Below are 19,736 nucleotides of genomic sequence, written 5' to 3' on the forward strand. Positions count from 1 at the left end.
TTGTCCTACTCTGAACATTTCTCGGAATGCAACTCAAGCTGTCCACTGGGGTGGACATATTGGTGACCTTTGTACCAGTCAGGGGTTGTCAGCTTCTGTCAAAATGACAGAGTGGATCTCTCGAACCTGAGTTCATGTTGCAAGCTCATAGCTGTCAAATCTGTCATTGCAGAACGGTGAGGGGTAAAAAGGTAAGAGAGATACATGAAAATGAACAATATTGATCCCAATTTTTTGAACTTGTTCTTTTTTTATCTGAAAATCAACAAAAATGACTTTTCTTCGTTTTTCAAATTTCAAGAAAGGCACTGGCACCAAGTACGAGTACCAACCCATTCAGTGACGTTGACCAACCATTGATCAGGTTGTCTTTCTTAACATTTCCCATTTAGATCATTTATATTTGGAATATTTTTCCCAGAGTCATCATTATAAAACCTCTGTTGTTAATCGTTACTTGTCATGCAAGTGTAAACAGACGTTAACCGGTCTTATATGGCTGTGTTTAAGATAGCAAAACTCTCTATTTTAATGACAAATGTGGAAGGGTAATATACACAATGATGCACCTCACGCAAATCTAAGCGTGAAATCAACCATATTGGATACCGCAATGACAACAACAATTCTAATTCTAAAGTAACATTGAATATTGAACATTCTACATGTATCTACACGTGACGGATGAAGAGACCAAATGTGGGTATTCATGATTCTTTATTTTCACTCAGTAGTCGTTCTTGTCATATATAATTTGCACAGTCCACCACATTTACTTGCGATCATCTCCAACCATCACACTGAAACACTTGCTAACTATGGACTAAAGTACTTTTTGTCTTTTCTGCTAAGAATGAGAGTTCACTTACTTCACAGGAACTTCCAGTGTAAGTATGTCTGCTTTTTGCTTCCACCATTGTCCTGTTGGACTAAAAGTAACAGAACAAAAAAGTCAAAGAGGAAAAACACACACACATTCACGCAGAGTTAATCCTTTTGTGCTGGCTGAAATCAGGTTGACTGTGCTCTTTGTCAGCTTCTTTATTGAAGATAAGAAAACGTGCAGCAGACATCAGGTCACAGACAACTCGATGCAGGTCTAGCGAGGTGCACTGACGGCTCGTGTGATACGATAAGAGTTCAAAACTTAAAACAATTTCTTCGGACCATATTTTTCACCAAAATGCTGGTCTACTACTCCAGATTGTACTTTATTTAAGGCATTCCTCTTTTAAAGCAACACTGTTCTCTTCATGTTTTTCATCTGCCAGCAACAATATTATAATTGGTTGCAGTTTCAAGCGCACAAGACTTTACATTGAGAACCAGACATTTCCGACTGTAAATTAAGTTTTATAGCACATCAGAGAAGCAACGGCATAAACATCTGGCCCATAAATCTCAGGTGCTGTTGAACCAGAGTGTAGCTTGAGACACTAGCTTCATACCCATCCCCTGATTAGCCATCCATCCAAATTTGTACACAGACGTATTCATTAAAGAATACCTCTCGTTAGCTGTTAGCTCATCGAGGAGTGCATCCCTTTCACAGTCTTGAAACTCCAATGCTTCTGCATTATTCAGGTCACTAAGTGTGTATGCATCAGAAGCAATGCCGAGTGCAAATACATGTATGTCATACTTACCCATTGGCTGCACTTATTGTATATAGGTCTGTGACGTGTCACTGCCTGTTGAGGAATGTCTGAGTTCAGTGACCCGCTCTTTACAGAAACGATGGATTCTAGTTGGACAGGCAGCCAGAGAGCCAGCTAGCAAGCCAATCCATCTGCACATGCGTGTGTCCTCACTTGCAGCTGGCTGTGAATAAATCCTTCTGTCACTATAAGCACACAGGCTCTCTGCACATATCCTATTCATTAACTGTTTCCAAGGTCGAAGGAATTCTCTCTGACATGTACAGTGCAAACTATGTATTAAGGTAGGGAAAAGGAATTGATTGCTGATGAATCCATGATTGTTACCACAGGGGATGTTTCTAACGATTGCAAACCGGTCTTCCAATAAACAATTTGTATTCTTCCTTATTTGCCCTCCATTCTGATTCCATGTTGCAGCACATATGCATGCATGCAGCATACATACTCCCACGCCAACGCCACATATGTTTGCTTAAACCTGATGACCCAATAGAAATAGCACTTGCCCCCCTTGATTGCCCCCCCCCCACACACACACGTGCACACTTTGCCACTCCCTTCTCCCCTCTTGTGTCCCTCCTCTTCCCCCCTGGGGTAGGTTGCTATACCTCCTTATAAACATAGAGATCTATAGGAGGCCAAGACCAAGACAGGTTCTTGGCATGAATGTAAAGGTAGTATTCCAGCCTGGTTTGAGATCTTAAAGCCCAAAGCCTTGTTAAAAGTCTGATTTATGATCTACAGCTGGGTACAAAGGAACTTACATGTTGGATACGTAATTAATATCATGCTTGCTACTGCTTCGAGCTAGGCATGTTCCTGACATATCTTTAGGGAGGATAAGCGGAAGTGTCCACTTGCTGTATTTTTAACAGGGTGTCAATGGTGTGTATGTACATAGAGTGTAACTAAATAAGCACAGGTAGTCTTGTCATTGGGCACCACATACAGAGCCGTACTCCTCTTTTAAATATGCTTTTAAGGGCCACCAGTGAGGTGATTACTCTCACAAAGTATAGGCGCTGTTGTCCACCATTTTAAATGCTGCTCGTGCATTGCCATAGCAGCTAATCATGCCACATGTCTTCAATTAGAGGGAAGGAATCTGGCACGGTGGGCTTCGAAGATGAAGAATTGTGTGGAGCGTGGCCTGCCATTGACGAACATATGGCCCATCCATCTTTTGGATGGTTGTTGATGGTAAACATTACTTGTAGGTAATCACTAGCTGACTGAAGAGGAACATTGCATCCTACACCGAATAATGCAAATGCAGATTATTCTATCAAGATTTCATGGGGACGTTTGTCAAAAGGAATATTAAAGTCAGAGATCATATCAAGACTACTAAATCACTCTTTAGACAAATCTGTGAACTCCGGTAGACAGATGAACCTTTAGATATGTGACCACCACCTCGTTCTGCCGAGTCTCCTCCCGTGTTCAACAGAATGTCTTTCAGGAGCTGAACAGGAGGCCATTTTGCAATTTTAATCAGGATTTGAAATGTAACTGGGTTAGGAAGTGGCACAACAATGCTTTCTCCCCAATTAATTAATAATAGGGAGGGGACTGGTTGAGTGGTGATTGGTAGTTGGTTAGGGCACTTAGGTCTCTGTTAAATGTCATTTCTGATGTAGCTTACATTAGTGCAAAGAGTGAACTGGCCAAAGGGTCTGTGTCATCTATAGTCCAGCCTTGGCCATTGCATTTACAGAGAGATACTTTGACTTCACACTTGCAATGGGAATTCATTTGCAGCTATGTCGGACCCCGAGTTGCCGTTCGATCGTAAGAGTCAGGCTATTGCCTTGTCTTTAGCCACTCAACCACCGTGTGCACAGTCACACACACCAGATGGGACGCGTGTTAAAGCCTCAGTCTCCACAGCTCTGGGCCACGGGACACGGCAACACACTAGTCCTCTTGTTTTCAACTTCCATGTCCTACCACCATGCCTTAAGGCTGGTCTGCATAACGAGCTGCTATGGTTGGCCCAAGCTCACATGCCCTGGTCCTCTCACCCTGCGGTGGTAGGACAGGGTGAAAAATAACCACATGTTAAAACAGCTCTTGTTGACTTGGATCTAAATGATGGCTCATGTACAGGATGCCGTGTAGAAACCTTTGGGTTTACTTCGACCGTGTTCAGGATGAAAGATATGCAGTTCACATTAGTGTTAACTATGCATTGCCTAATTTTCCCTTCCATGTATATGTGATATCTAGAGGAAATCTTGAGTAATTTTATTAGCGTATTTGTGTTGTGTATCATCACTGGTAACTATGGAAAAGTTTATCCCGTGCACCAACTAACGATTTTTTTCAAGACACAAGCCATTGCTTGTCGTTGTTTTTTTTTGCGGGGGGGGGGGGGGGGGGGGGGGGTTGACGAGCGGGGGGTTGACTGAAAAAAATATGCGAAACGATCCCTAGAGGGAAGCAGCAAACTTTCAAAAAAGAGGGTAAATGCTTGTTTCAAGCAGTTTTTTTGGTCACCTGAAGTTGAAGTTTACTGTTAAACAAAACATAAAACAAAAAATAATTAAATGTTTAATTAAAACAACCACATAACTTTGTCTAAGGAAAGTCCGCTAGCTTAATGTTAACACACAATGGAATACCATCAATGTTGCAGTGTTAAACCAATATCAAATATCAACCAAATAGCAAATGGTATTTGAACACAAAGAAGTGCAGCAGCACATAGACACACAATATGACAATAATCACAGGCAAATATCTTTTTATGCTCTGCGAATACAGATTCATATTATTACTTCTTACACTGTCACTTAGCTGTGAAAGTCTTTTTTGTGTATTATACAGTAGATGTCTGTATTATGCTCCCCCCACCGCAATGGCCAAGGCATCAGAAGTAGCCATGAATTAAGACAAGTTTGATTTTATTTAATTATGTTATTGCTGGGGTGGCACGGTGGACGACTGTTTAGCACGTCCACCTCACAGTGCAGAGGTCGTGGGTTGGAATCTGGCCCCGGCCTTCCTGTGTGGAGTTTGAATGTTCTCCCTGTGCCTGCGTGGGTATCCTTCGGGTACTCCGGTTTGCTCCCACATTCCAAAACCATGTATGGTAGGATAATTGAGCACTCTAAATGAGCCCTAGGTATTATTGTGAACGTACCGTATTTTCTGGACTATCCATCGCTCCGGAGTACAAGTCGCACCAGCCACAAAATGCGTTACAAAGAAGGAACAAACATAAATAAGTCACACTAGCGTATAAGTTGCATTTTGGGGGAAAATTTATTTGATAAAATCCAACACCAAGAACAGACATGTCATTTAAAATTTAAATGACGGACAATTTAAAATACAAATAGAATAAAGGCAATAACAGGCAGAGCGGTATGCTTACCTTACATTACACAATGCCCCCCACGCCCTCCAAAGCCAAGTTGTCTCAATTGCGTAACGCTAATATTAAATGCACAAGCTAGCAAATGAGTAAAACCAATAGACATATTGGGGACCACTCGCAACCCCCTCCAGCTACTTTGGATACGCCTGTATGAGTCCCATTAAAGGTGTATCAAACATTTTGCCTATACAGAGATAATATTCATCATTGATTGACACTATATGACACTGTCATTAAACAATATCTGTCAATGCGATTGTAGCTTGCAATGCTGTAAAAATGCACTGCATTACTGTATATTGAGCGTGGCAAAATTGTTAGTATTAGCTTTGACTGTTTTTAACCGCCTGGCATACTTCATTGTCATTGTTTTCAGAATTCAGAATCTCCACAACGAAAGAACTTGACCGTTGTGGCCTTATTGCAACGAGATGCAACATGCTCGCTTGAGCTCGTCATTGTCTCCTAGAATGGGGTGCTTTTATTACTCTGTCTATCTTCCCACATGTCAGCGAAGACAGAAGAGAGCTAAAGCCGGAAGGTCAGATACAGAGCCCTCGATGCTCCGGTGAGGCTGAATCGCGTACCGGCAAATCATATGCAGGCTCATAACGTGCTCCACTCATACAATAGCCAGAGACGAAACAGTTTTGACAGTGTCGAATGCCCTGCCCCGGGGGCCTTATCATCCTCTGCTGCTTGCTTGCCTCCCTCTTCTGTTTCCACTCCCCTGATGCTATCTGTCCAGAGATTTATGCAGAAATGTGCTGCTAGCCGACCTCGTGCTCCCCCTCCATCCTTTCTGCGGGGACGCCAGCCTGTCATAAGCTGAGCTATGCAGAGATAGCGAATCTCATGCTATTGGCCTAATGTCTTAAGGCGGGCTATCTTGCCAGTGCTCTTCAAACCTGGACCTTGGTTGTAAGAAAAAGGCAGCATTCTATAATGTGAATGCTGCTTTTCAAAAAATATTCATTTTATCTTTAACACTCAAGGTTTGTGTTAGTCCATTTGAATGTGCTTTGCTTCGCTCAATATGCAGTATTTCAAATACATCTTTAGCTGACGGAAGACTTCACATATCCCCTCTGATGTTCTCAGACACTTGCCCATCTGGGATGTTACCCGAGTCCAAAAATACTCATGCTTGATTAAGTCTACTATGTACCTGGGTATGTGTGCTTAAACTGACAATTGGCAGTTTCTTTGAATCCTTTCTTTTATTTAATGCCGACTCCACTGAGGGTTGGCTCATCTGACAGCGGTTTGATCCTGTGAAGCGCATCCAGACTCAATAAATAATCTCTGCAGATGCTCGTATAAGTGACGGTCCATTTAATTAGACTAGTTAAGCTTCGAGGCCCAGAGGCCTTTTTCAATGTACCATTAGAGCAACGATGAGAAACAACAACGTTCAGCCTCCCACTGTTGTTGGTAAGCAGAGAACAAATAATGAGACACGGCTGGCCCAGATTATTACAAGGTCTATCGGACCGAGTGGCACCCGAACGCAATGCTTCCCATCTGAGCTCAGTTTGAATGGATGGATAGACGGAAGGGTTTAGAGGTGAATGGCTGAATGAATAAATGTGTGGGTGGATGGTCAGTTCAAACATGATTCAATGGTCCAAAAAGATTAAACTGTAAAGTTACACAGGGAAACAGTCAATGTAGTGCTTGCTTTAGAACTATCGTGGCAAGTGTGTCTTAATCCCGCCAGTAGACATTGTTTTAATACTCACCTCAGTTTACACCAATACATGCACGGCGACACACTCACTAAGGTGTTGTGTCACACTTGCCACCCCCGAAAAAAAAAATTGGTCACACCCCTCATATATTTGGCCATAGACCCTTTATAACCACCATGCAGTTTATCTGAAGATCTGCTTGGACATGCTTGCTTTTCTGTGCCAGCACAACGTTTCTTTTTCATTTCCTCCTTTTTGCCATCTTGGGTCTCCCCCTTTCTACTGTATGTGTGTGGCGTATGTCGTGGTTAGCTTCTCTGAAATGTCTTGTGTGTGTGTGTGTGTGTGTGACTCTCAACAACAACCAGTATTGCAGGCCATTCAGACTCGTAAAAGGCTTGGATTTAGGCCTGGCTGGCTGGCTGGCGTTCTGTTCAGTAAACAGCATTCCCTGTATCCGGCTTTGCCTTGTCTACACGTAGCCGGGGTCTTTTAACAACCGTATATCTCCCCCCGCCTGCGTTGGAATACACGTAAAAAAAAAAAGGCATCCACACGAAGCCGCGGAAGTGCGTTCTCAAACGCATGCCAAGCCTCTGGGTGGCAGTAGTTAGCCAAACTGTCAATTCAGAAGAAGTGTCTGTCCTTTGACGTCACTTTTACGAAACCAAAAACACGGAGCCAAACTCGTTCGGGAGAACCGACAAGAGGTCCAAATTGCTTTCAACGAGATGCAGTGGTTGGTTGCGGACAAATAAGTAAGCAAAAAGCGCATCGAGAATGGCTACAACCAACGCAGCGCCGCGAGAATCCATGTTGACTCGCGTGAAAACACAAGTCGCGCAATGACATCAAAGCATTGTTGTCGCACAGTGATGACGTAAATCTCCAGGTGTAACCGTCCATAGCAAAACGCTAATCCGGAGATATCCGCAAAACTCCGTCCGCTGTGGAGATTTTTGGAGTTTTTACTGATAAAACTCCAGGGACATGTGGATGATAGGGCTAACCGCAGGCTTATATCCGGCGTTTTCACAAACCCCGGCTACGTGTAGACAGGGCCTTAGAAACAACTGTTGGTCAAACAAACCTTTTGTTTGCGGCCATTGGCTCAGCACGCCACAACGAGTTTGGCCCGTGACAAAGAAGTGAGTGTGCGAGCATGTGTGTGTGTGTGGTTGTGGGACAGAGAAATACAGGCACGGTTTGTTGGAGGTAAAAGATAAGTAACAAGGCCACTCTGCAGCTCTGTTTGAGGTTTTCTTACTCAAATGAATCATTAAAGAGGCAAAAAAGAAGTTTGACCAAAATTTGGAAAGACAAGTCTTTTCTCACATTCATGCATATTTACTATTTGTCAACATCCATGAAGGTTGGTGAGTGTTAGCGCACGGCCCGAATGATGTTTTTTCTTCAGGTTTCGTTCAAGGTTGAAAAAGTTTGCAAAGATGTTTGCCAGACATTTGCAAACAGTTTAATGGTCGGAGTTTTTTTTTTGTCGCCATCAAATTTTGAACCTATTCAAAATCTCTTTGCCTTGAACGAGCCCTGACAAAGAAACCACATTCATTACGTTCGCTAACACTAGCAAACCTTTGCAGCTCTGTGAAATAGGGGCTTGAGGCATGTGAAAGTCATATCAATGAAAAATTTACTTAGAAAGAGTTTTAACAGCATCCTCCTCTTCTTTGTCAACATAGCTCGTCCTGGTTCACGCTTCACCTCTGTCCAATCCCTGCCTGTGAATACACTAATGACATAAACAGAGTCGTAATCACATTAACAAGCGTTACGGCTGAGGTGCTCTTAAGAGGCACTGTATTGACAGCCCTCAGTCTTCCCAAGGCACAAACTCCAACACCTATAAACACTTTTGAATATTGGCAATGACCTGCTATTAGCATAATCACTTTAGAGGTGTGCGAGTGCTCCCAAGCTCAGGCCACTGATAACTTTTCGAAATGGCGATGACATGTGATGTCCCCATCATCTCCTCTGCTGGTGCCATCCTCCTCTTCCTTCCCCATTTGGAAGACCTGCATGGTAATCCTGTTAGCTCTTTCCTCCATTAGCTAAATGACCAATCTCACTGAGAGCTATGTGGCCTTACCAGGACAAGCAGACCCCACTGTATGTGGTGAAGGACAAAACAAAAAAATGGAGGTCAAACAAGTCACTAAACTTTTCTGTACGTTGCTAGCAAGTTAGACAGCTGGATGGATTGGAACAAAAACCTATATTTGTGTACTTTGTACTTTTTTTGTTTGCTTACACCATATTTTGTGTTGTATCTATTGTTTTGTATGCACCTGTAATTTAGGGCACATTTACAGGACAACAATATCGCAAAAATGGCAGTTTTATGGTGTTTTGTGTTTTGTATAGACTACATGATCAAAATTACCCAAATTCACACAGGGCTGCAAAAGCTTTTGCAAACAATATTTTTTTAATTTGCATGCCATTCTACTTACTACCAACTGCTTATCCTCCTCACTGTTTGTGCTACTAAAGCAAAAACGGGAGCAGCACAGACACACCTTAATGTGATGTGCTCACGCATGCTGTTTTATAAAAATAGACATAAACAACCCCTTAAAGTCACTGGCATGGACCAGTGGGAAAAACACATGACATTTTTGTGGTGATCCACAGAGTGGATCCAGTAATGTTCTAATTAATTTGTGACTTCCTCAGAAGATAGTGGGCATTATTGCCAATTTAAGGAACACAGGTGTCCATCCTTGACAGTCTGCACTGTACTGCGCGTGCTCTTGTGGAGTTCGGGCTAAGAAAAAAAAATGGAGCACAGCAATAAATCAGTGGTGTCGCTTGTTATGCATGCAAGTAGATTGCATGTGTTGAACTGGATTTGGAGGTTAGAAGCATCTTAAGTAGGGCCCGACCAAAATGGATTTTCTGAGTTGTTGCCAGTGCTGATTTTTGGCAGAAAAAAATACAGAAGATCAATTATTTTGCAGACTAATTTAAACAACACATAATGCATTCATTTTTTCTTACCCCCATTGATATAATGCAATTTTCTTTTGTTTTTTTTACCCACCAATTCATTTCAGTGGGCGTCAATTATACATGGATTTGGGGATTTTGCTAGCTGGCCTGGTCCCTTTTCCGTGCAAATAGCGGGCGTCAACTGTAAATATATTGTTAAAAAAATTAATTCGCTTTTTTGGTTACCAGAATCCATTTCGTACACATAATTAATGAAGTTATAAAGACATTAAACCATGTCATATATGTGTTACGTATTACCAGTAGTTGAATGTGTCTGTGTTGTGTGTTGAATTTCTTGAGTTAATGTTTGATTTATGTTTTTGTTTTTATTGTATTATTTTTTATTATTTTAAACTGTGACTTTAATTTGTGTGTAAAATAGTGGCATCCAGTTCAATTCCTTGCATTACACAACTTGCATTATTCACCTAGGCATTGCTGGTAAAAATGAAGATTTCCTTTGTTTTAAATGGCAGGCCCATAGAGTTACCTTATCAACAGATTTCATTGTGTATTTTTAAGGATATAATGTTGCGGTACAGATTTATTTGCAATAAATAATGGTATTAGTGTTATGTCTCTGCACAACTGCTGTACATGTTTAGAGTACATAAAGGTAAAAATAATCGTCAAACGATGTTTAAAGGGCCATAATCGGCATATTAAATCGACCACCCAATTAATCGGTCTGGCCCTAATCGCAAGTGTGGTTAGAAATGTACAAGATCAACACCGTTTCTAGATGAGTGCTGTGAGTGTGGTATAGAGGGTGACATAGGAGTGGATTTTCACTGCGGTTCCATCTCACTTCCACAGAAAAAAATCCTGTCCCATCCCAACCCCAGACCATAGGTCTGCTACATAAAAAGAATTGTACTCATTTATTGAACAGTTTGTCGCCCCCCCTTTCTCCTCATGGACTCTCTGATGATTGTTTTTCCTACTTGATAATATCGCTGCTGTCTGTTCCCGTGATTTTTTTTATCCTGTACCTGGCATAAGCAGCCACAGGTGACCCCATCTGTTCTTTAAGGTGCAATCATTCCTTTTGTGTCATTATTTGTTGCACGTTTTAGAATGCAATCCGGATCGTAATTCCCTGCCAATTATCAGGATGACCACGTTTCCTAGACTTCTTTGTGTTGCAATGTGATGAAAGGGAATTTGAATGTCTTGTTAACCTCCTTCTTTCCTTGACTGTTCTAGATTTGCCTTCTGCCTCTTACCTTCTTCATACTGTTTCCTCTTTCTTACAAATGCTCCATCTTTCTCTTTTCACTTTGAATTTAGGCTTCTTTGCCATTACTCCCCAAAAGACCCCTTTCTCAGCCATTGCCATGAAATGGTAGCTACAGGGTTGTCAGTGTGGTTTCTCCTTTCGGCTGATCCTATTTCAAAGGGACTTAGAGATCCAGCATTAGGCCAAGCTCTTCTACTCTCCAGTCCTAACTCACCACATACTGGAAGGGGAGAGCCAGACAAGGAGAATGAGTACTTCTTTATTCCATTAGAGGACAGATGTGTGTATAAGATCATTCTTGCCTCACACATCTCGCTGTTTTCCGATGGTATGAAAAGCCCTTCGAGGCCATCAAATGGCATGTCAGAATAATGTTTCTCCTTTTAAAAACCGTCCTTCCATCTTTTTGAGGACGGCTATTAAGGGGGAAAAAATGGGCTTATTAAGATATCCACTGTCACGCAGCTAGGCCTGCTTTGGTTAGTTTTTTTTCATGGCCATCAGTGTGTCCACTGCCTTGCTAGAATAACAATTATTTTGTTGCTTGTGGCATGAACACTGACTAATTCCAGGGATGGATTTGTGATTGCACAAGACATGCTGCTTTTGTCACATCGGAAAATGAATTCACTTGCGACATGGAAGCGTTGTGTTCTGTCCTTCAGAAACGTGTCATTAGGAATGTCCCCTTCACGCCACACTTCTCTCCCTCCTCTGAACCGCCTTCCTTGCTTTCCTTCTTTATTTCCAAGATCCTGCAGTGCTTTCCTTTCTTCGTCAATTGCAAAGTGTCTCCGAGGAGCCGGCCCCCCATTTCCCCCACCCCTCCACGCTCCCTGCGATACGTCTTTTGTCGTTTACAATAACAGAAAAAATATCTGTTTTCCTCCTCATGCATATATGCACCATCTGTTCACACTCAGGGCGAGGATATATATATATATATATATATATATATATATATACACAGGCTGCTAATCAAATCAAAGTGAACAGTAGACGTCAGGTTATTGCAGCCATAAACCATAAAAACACACAGTGTCTCAGGAAACCTTTGTATAGGCAAAGTCAATGTTATGAGCAAATTGTATTTTTTGCTTGTGAGAGAGGGAGAAAACCGTGTATGAACAAATGGCTGTTTATGATGGAAAAATTCCACGGTGGGTCAAACCCCTTGCAGGTGGCAACAATTAACTGTAATTTTTTTTCAGATTGTAATGATCCATAATTTACCCGTATACCCCCTTCTAACTCCTTTCACTCAGAAGAAAAAGCTTTGCATGGAGGTTTGATTGGGTGCACATTTTATGCCATGTTAAGGTCTTTAAGTGAGATTGTTCGGAGGGGGCCACGACGGTTATGGACACACGAGATAGAAAGGGGGCACACAACACCATTCGGTTCCCATTATTGCTCATCCACAACATCCTTCTTTTCTCTCAGCAGCAGTCTCCTCTTACTGTCCCATCTTCACCTCTTTGTCTCGGTGCCACTGCGGGTTGAAAACATGCAAGCCTGTCCACCATCTTAGGGATGGCTCGTATGCACAGTCGCACACTCAGGCAATCTTGCGTCTTCCTCGTACTTCTCCTTGGCCACCAGTGTGTAACAATCATTTTCTTTTTTCTTTTGCAAATCAATTCAGAAACGAGTCCCCTTGCGAAAAAAAAAAAGAGGAAACAAATATAGGGGAAGCCAAGAGATGAAAGACGGTGCACATTTGCAAGTGGCGGATGATTTTTATTTAGCATATCTTTCACTTCTGCTTTCCCCACCTTCTCCTATTCTGTCCACCTGAGAGGATTTAAATAAATCCGTACTGCATAAGATATAAAAGCAATGCATGAAATGCATTTTGAAAAGTGCATCCCCAGTAACAATTTTCCATTTTGCTTATAGTGTGGATCTGTGCTTTGAAAAATGCTGCTATATATTAAGAATAGGTGACCTTGTATTTATATTCACGTTAAATATGCAGCATTAAATACGTTGTGTGCTCGAGCTCGCCTACTGTGTAAACAAAACCATAGCGGCGGACGACTGTTTCGCAAGAGTGGGAATGCGTTGTCAGGCTAAGCACAGGTGTGTGTACAAGGACTCATTACACAAAATGTCTATTTGCGGTTTTAGAATTTTCTAATCATTGTTTTCATTTTCTATGATTCTATTGTATGGTACAGTATTTCACACACTGTTGTTTGCCTTTCAGCAATTTTACACATTGTACGCTATTTTATATATGAATAGAATATCATTGATTTCCCTCCTTCAATCTAGGCCCAAAGGTATCTTAAGAATAGATCAAGTAATTTCATTCCATAAAATTAGTAATAATTAAAAACATTTTTTAGTGTAATAGTAATAATAATAATAAAATACTTAAATGTTATTGTACTTGCTCTCGTGAGGTTCACTTGGTGTTCAGTGTGTTAATGTATGAAGTGTGTACTTCAAGACCTGCTCCCTATATAAAGTGCCCTTGAGATAAAAAATTATATGAATTGACTTGACTATATTCATAATGCATTGCATAAGTTGTTTGAAAAGAAGAACGGATGAATTTCTGGATGTGAAGTGTTTGAACTAAAATGTATAATAAACTATTTTTCAATTGGTTATTATTATTTCAGTTGACTTTGGTGAGGCAGCGTTTACCACTCAGTGTTGGTATGAATGCGAGTGTGAATGGCTGTCTGTCTCCATACTGTCAGTCTGTCTGGGACTGACTGGCGACCAGTCCAGGGTGTAGTTCGGCTGAAGTCAGCTGGGATACGCTAACCCTGAGCAGGATACGTGGTGTAGAAAATGCAGGATTTTAGAATGTGTGATTTGTCAGTTGTTTTTGACGGTGAACTGATTGAACTGACAATTTACTGTATTAAACAGCATAAAATAGCCTTTTGTAAGATAGCTCTTCATACGCAGACACATACATATATATATGTATATATATATATATATATATATATATATATATATATATATATATATATATATATATATATATATATATATATATATATTCTTTGCATTCATCTAAAATGGCATGTTTAAACCCTACAAGTCCTCCTTGTTTTCACTTTTTCATTCACATTTTATTGTTTTGATTTTTTGACAGATAAAGATGAGCCCAGCAGTTACACCTGCACCACATGCAAGCAGCCCTTCACCAGCGCCTGGTTCCTTCTCCAGCATGCTCAGAACACCCACGGTTTCCGCATCTATCTGGAGAGTGAGCCAGGCAGTCCGCTCACCCCTCGTGTAGCTGCTGCTCCTGGAATGGGGGGTGACTGTGCCTCATCCCAGCCTCCCCTTCATGCCGTGCACCTGGCTGAAGGGAGTCCTTACAGCCTGCTGCGAATGCCGGGGTCCGGGTCCGGCCGAGATTCAGTATCTACTCCTCGAGAGGGCCGTTATCCACGGACCCCGCCCCTGTTCAGCCCGCCCCCACGTCATCACCTCAGCCCCGATGACCTGGCCCTGGCAACCCACCATCCTAGCGCCTTTGACAGGGTGATGAGGCTCAATTCAATACCACTTGAACCTCCCCCAAACATGGACTTCTCCAGAAGGCTCCGTGAACTGGCTGGGAACGCCACAGGAGCCTCACCTCCTCTCTCCCCGAATCGGCCCAACCCTATGCAACGGATTCTTCAACCATTCCAGCCAGGTTCAAAGCCTCCCTTCTCCGCAACACCGCCTCTTTCCACCTCTCAGTCACCTTCTGGCTCGAGGTCTACCCCCAATGCCACATCCAACGCAGCTCAACCGGGCACGCCATTAAAGGCAAAGTCTTGCGAGTTCTGTGGGAAGACTTTCAAGTTCCAGAGTAACCTGATTGTGCACAGACGGAGCCACACCGGGGAAAAGCCATTCAAGTGTCATCTGTGTAACCACGCCTGCACCCAGGCAAGTAAGCTAAAACGACACATGAAGACACACTGTCAGAACAAGTCTTTGGTGCTTAATGCCAAGTCAGAAGATGGACTTTCGACAGCCAGCTCTCCTGAGCCCGGCACCAGTGAGCTGATGGGAAGTGCAACTGATGCTCTCAAGTCAGTGGTGGCCAAGTTCAAGAGTGAGAACAATGGTCTGATGGCTGAAAATGGAGAAGAGGAGGAAGATGAGGAGGAGGAGGAAGAGGAGGAGGAAGAGGAACAGGAGGAAGAGGAGGAAGAGGAGGAGGAGGAGGAGGAGGAGGAGGAAGAGGGTGAGGAGGAGGAAATGGAAGGTAAGCCTGTTGTTCGAGATCTTGAAGAGGAGAGGAATGACTATCGCTTTAGCCTGAGGTTAGAAGGGGCTCGCCACCACCAAAACAGTGTGGCCCTGCACCCTCGGCGTCGGAGCTCCTCGCAGGAGCCCGCTGATGAGGATTCAGCAATGGAGTCAGACCGGGCAGATGACGTGACCACAACGACAATTAATGGTCTGGCACCTTTATCCACTGACGGTCTATCCAGGAAGTTGTTGGGTGGAGGCATTAGCCCAGGCTCCCTGAGCCCTCTGTCGAAACGTATCAAGGTGGAGAAGGATCTAGACCCCCCTACGCCCACGATCGCAAACTCAGAAAACGTCTATTCCCAGTGGCTAGCAGGCTACGCTGCCTCACGACAACTCAAGGACCCCTTCATCAACTTCACTGGCGGAGATTCCAGACAATCGCCCTTTGCCTCCTCATCCGAGCACTCGTCCGAGAACGGCAGCTTGCGCTTCTCGACTCCGCCCGGCGAGCTCGACGGCGAGCGTGCCGCTTCGGGCCGCAGTGGCACAGGCAGCGGGGCCAGCACACCCCACGGCGGCAGCGGGAACGGCAGGCCGAGCTCCAAGGACGGCCGCCGCAGCGACACCTGTGAGTTTTGCGGGAAGGTTTTCAAGAACTGCAGCAACTTGACAGTGCACCGACGCAGTCACACTGGAGAGCGACCCTACAAGTGTGAGCTGTGCAGCTATGCCTGCGCCCAGAGCTCCAAGCTCACGCGCCACATGAAAACCCACGGACAAATGGGAAAAGACGTTTACAAATGTGAAATATGCCACATGCCTTTCAGTGTCTACAGTACTCTAGAGAAACACATGAAGAAGTGGCACAGTGACCGTCCTTTAGCAAACAACATCAAGACTGAGTAGGCAAAGAACAGCATGCTGTACGCTTTCTCTTTCGGCTCCTTTGGCTAAAATGCAACCCTGGCTATGTAGCCAATAGATGAACGGAATGGACTACAGGGTCAGACGACAGTACACAGTACAGCCCTGTTATAGTTCCCAACCACTGGGGCAATACTCTTGTATGAAACAAAACTTTTTGAGCCTTTCTATTGTGCAATAATTTACACATTTTATATATTTTTTTTGTAACTGGACAGCATGCTCGGTGTGTTCATGGCTACTCTAAAACTATCAGTGACTGGTGGCTTTGGTTGTACTCGTGTTGCTGTTGATCCTTTTGATTTAGCCATCGTATTTGAACCCTCGCTGCGGAAAGTTCATACTCTTTTACATATCATGTACAGTTTTGTTCCCGAGCATAGTGGAACAGTGTCATATTATTCAAACGTCAAAAAAAGCAGGGTTACATTTAAAACTGATCTTTGTGAATGATTTTCCATGCAAGATAGACGTAATACCTATATGTACATAGATATATATACAAGGATTGGGCGGCCTATCAAACGCTAGGCACTAGCACCATGACTTATTTCTTTTACAAACAATGAAATTAATACTATGGTGTAAAATGACAACAAAGAGTGCCTTGGATATTTTACCTGCATTAGTTAATCCTCCTTTTTGCTATAAGCTCGGCGTTTCAGATGTAGGTGATTACAGGACATTTTGTGCACATAATGGAATAAACAGGTTCTTGCATCAAGCACCTATACAACCCCGTCGTGTTGTGACTGAGCAGAGCATTAAGAAACCAGCTGAAAAGAAAACAAAAAAAGATCATGTTTATTTCTGGTCAATCATTTATCTGCCTGACTGTATATTTTCATTCTTCAGATTGTAATTCTGTTTACTGGCATGTTACATGCTCAAACGGTTTGTGGAGGTTTTTGTTTTCTGGTACATGTGTATCATACTAAGAGGGTACTCTGATGAGTTGTTCTAACCAACGTGAAGCTCTTAATTTTCCAGAGTGTTTATTTTCTTTGAAAATGAATCTTCGTTCTTTTGTGTGTTTAAGTAACACAGTTTTTAGTGTCATCCGGGCAGTCTGTGTAGCCAGCATTAACTTGAAGACCACTGAGTCGTTTTTTTTGGTTTTTTTTTACATCAGGCAGATTTGGGTTTTGGTGATGGTGGGGATACTTGGAGTGGGTCGGGGTTACGGGAAGAGAATGGGTATAACCAGATGTCTCTACAATTCAAACGTTCGATGCCCTCTTTATTCTCTTGACTGCATTAGACTTCAACATTTTTATAAACTCACATTGGTAATGCAACTACTGTCCAAATTGAAAATATATACCCTCCTCCACACACACACACACACACACACACACACCCACACACCCCCACACGCACACAAACACCCCCCCACACACGCACACACACGCAGTATGTTTTACTTTTTGAATGACTCGTTTTAACTCATTTTAATTGTAGTATTTCCTCTCACCGCCTTGCCATTCTTTTAATGATTATAGCACTTGTCACTCTGCCTACAGTCTGTATCTGTCTCTCTAATCGGAGATACAGTTGGTTGAGTATAAAATGAGAACCGGATTGCATATCTGGGACTATTTACGTGCACTGTTCCATTTCCCCAGTTTACAGGTGGATGCTCAAGGGAAAAACTTGGCTCTTGTGCTCACCGATGCAGTAACTGTGGTGTCATTTAAAAAAAAAAAAAAAAAAGGAACAACTAGACTAAAAAGAACTAAACTAAACTAAAACTAAAAAGAAGAACGTGAATTAAAACCTTTGCTAAATATGTCTTGAGGGTGAAATCTCAATTTGGTTAAATTGGGTATCAATGCAGAAAATGCCATTGAAATGTCCTGCATCACACTAACCTTAAAATACCCATCAGTACAGCAAAACTTAAAGGACGTTTTTTTTTTTGTTTTTTTTTTTTAAAACTTAATTGTGTTGCTGATTTTTTTTTAAGTACATGTCATTGTCTTTTGGGGAGAGTTTTATTTAAATTGTATATTTGATTTGTGATGTTGATTCTCTTTCTTGTCTTGTTGACATTCACGACTTGATCACTATGTATTGAATTGTAATGAACATGTCTTGTATCTTTTTTGCCTTTACTGTACACAATTCTTCAGGTTGAACAAAATATTTTGCATCGGGGGAGATATATGATAAATAAATATATAGAGAGAGCTTAAACACATAGGAAGATGCACACTCATGTAAGTTCCTAAGTTCAAAATACATTTATGGTCGACTTTTTTGTATTTAGAATTGCATTTGAAATTAATGTTCACTTAGCGTAGGCACTTATAGTATTTATGTTGGAGCCTGTATTTTTAATGGTTTTGCCTGTACTCTTTAAAGGTTTCAATGTACCCTTTTTTTCTGTAGTGAAAAAAATCCCAACAAGCTGCCTCCGTATATTTTCTTAATTTGGCAGGATAATATAGTGTGAATAATTTGTATGCTTGAAAATAAGATTGTTTTTCAAAACTAAAATGTTGTGGTGTTCTTCAAGGGTGAGAGGTCATATGATGACTTTTTCAGGCAGTCCTGCTGGACTTACCACAATGAAGTAAAAACAGGTGGTTGTACATATCATTTTTGTTTTTTCTATGTTTGTCTCCTGCCATTTTATATGCAGTAATACAAGCTATTGTTGGGTTGTATTGTTAGCCAACTTTTTACTGTCCTTAAGCATGTACCACCTGATGACATTCCAGCTGTTGAGGAAAAATAACGTTTTTTTCATATGCAATCAGTCCATCCTAAATCTGAAAAGCAATGTGCTTCTTTTTGCTGAATTTTTATTTTGTTATTTGGAATTTATTTCATGTTGTATTTTACTTTGCCAAAACCACCACAATAATTGATTTACATCGGGTACATGTCATAGCATATGCAAGTTATATTGTCAATGTGAGAACATGATAGAACGAGGTTTGCTACCTGTTGTTATAGCAGATGGTACTGATGTACATCCACGTTTCAGCCTGATCTCAGTCTGTGTTCCGTACTCTTATCTGCTATCAAGTGAACTTGAAGTTGACATTGGTTGACATTATTTATTATGACTGTACACCCACATTCAGTATATCCTCTGTTCAGAACAGCGTCACAGCAAAATGTGTCCGTTTATTGACCACCATCCCCTCCCCCTTCCTTTGTGATGAATTCTGTGGGCTTGGTTTCTCTGTTTGATGACCAAAGGTCACAGATCAACATTGAAGAGTTCCTGGTCAGCATACAAATGTTATTATTTTTCAGTTATGGAAATGCCACTGTTTTCAGCTGTTGCCTGCATTTTTCTCTTCACTCAGCCATTTTGTCTTGGGAAAAAAATAAAACGTATGACATACATACTGGATGTGATGTTGCTGTTTTTCACTTTATATACATGTATACACATCTCTACATATATCACAAAGACACACACCAAGTGCAGCATACCAAACACACAGCGGAACCTTCACACTACGTGTCCGAGAGTAGTTGCTCGACCTCTGATTTGTTTAGCTTAAGAAAAAAAAATCCTATAATGAATAAAGCAAACAGACCTAATTTGTTCCAGTGTATGACATAAAAACATTATAACACATTTA

At 41.9% G+C, this 19,736-nt stretch overlaps 1 protein-coding gene across 1 annotated transcript in view; it reads left to right on the forward strand.

The window, feature by feature from the left end:
• The window catches only part of LOC147145715 (BCL11 transcription factor A-like), a 37,591-nt gene extending 18,090 nt beyond the window's left edge, over positions 1 to 19,501 (forward strand). The window contains exon 3 of the mRNA XM_086034454.1: positions 14,108 to 19,501. Within this exon, the coding sequence (XP_085890580.1) occupies positions 14,108 to 16,116 (2,009 nt within the window). The 3' untranslated portion in view covers positions 16,117 to 19,501. The remainder of the gene's footprint in view (positions 1 to 14,107) is intronic.
• The last annotated feature ends 235 nt before the right edge of the window (positions 19,502 to 19,736 follow it).

The sequence above is a fragment of the Filicampus tigris genome, chromosome 6 (genome assembly GCF_054856515.1).
Source record: "Filicampus tigris isolate MCC_2025a chromosome 6, RoL_Ftig_1.0, whole genome shotgun sequence".
Classification (NCBI taxonomy): Eukaryota; Metazoa; Chordata; class Actinopteri; order Syngnathiformes; family Syngnathidae; genus Filicampus; species Filicampus tigris.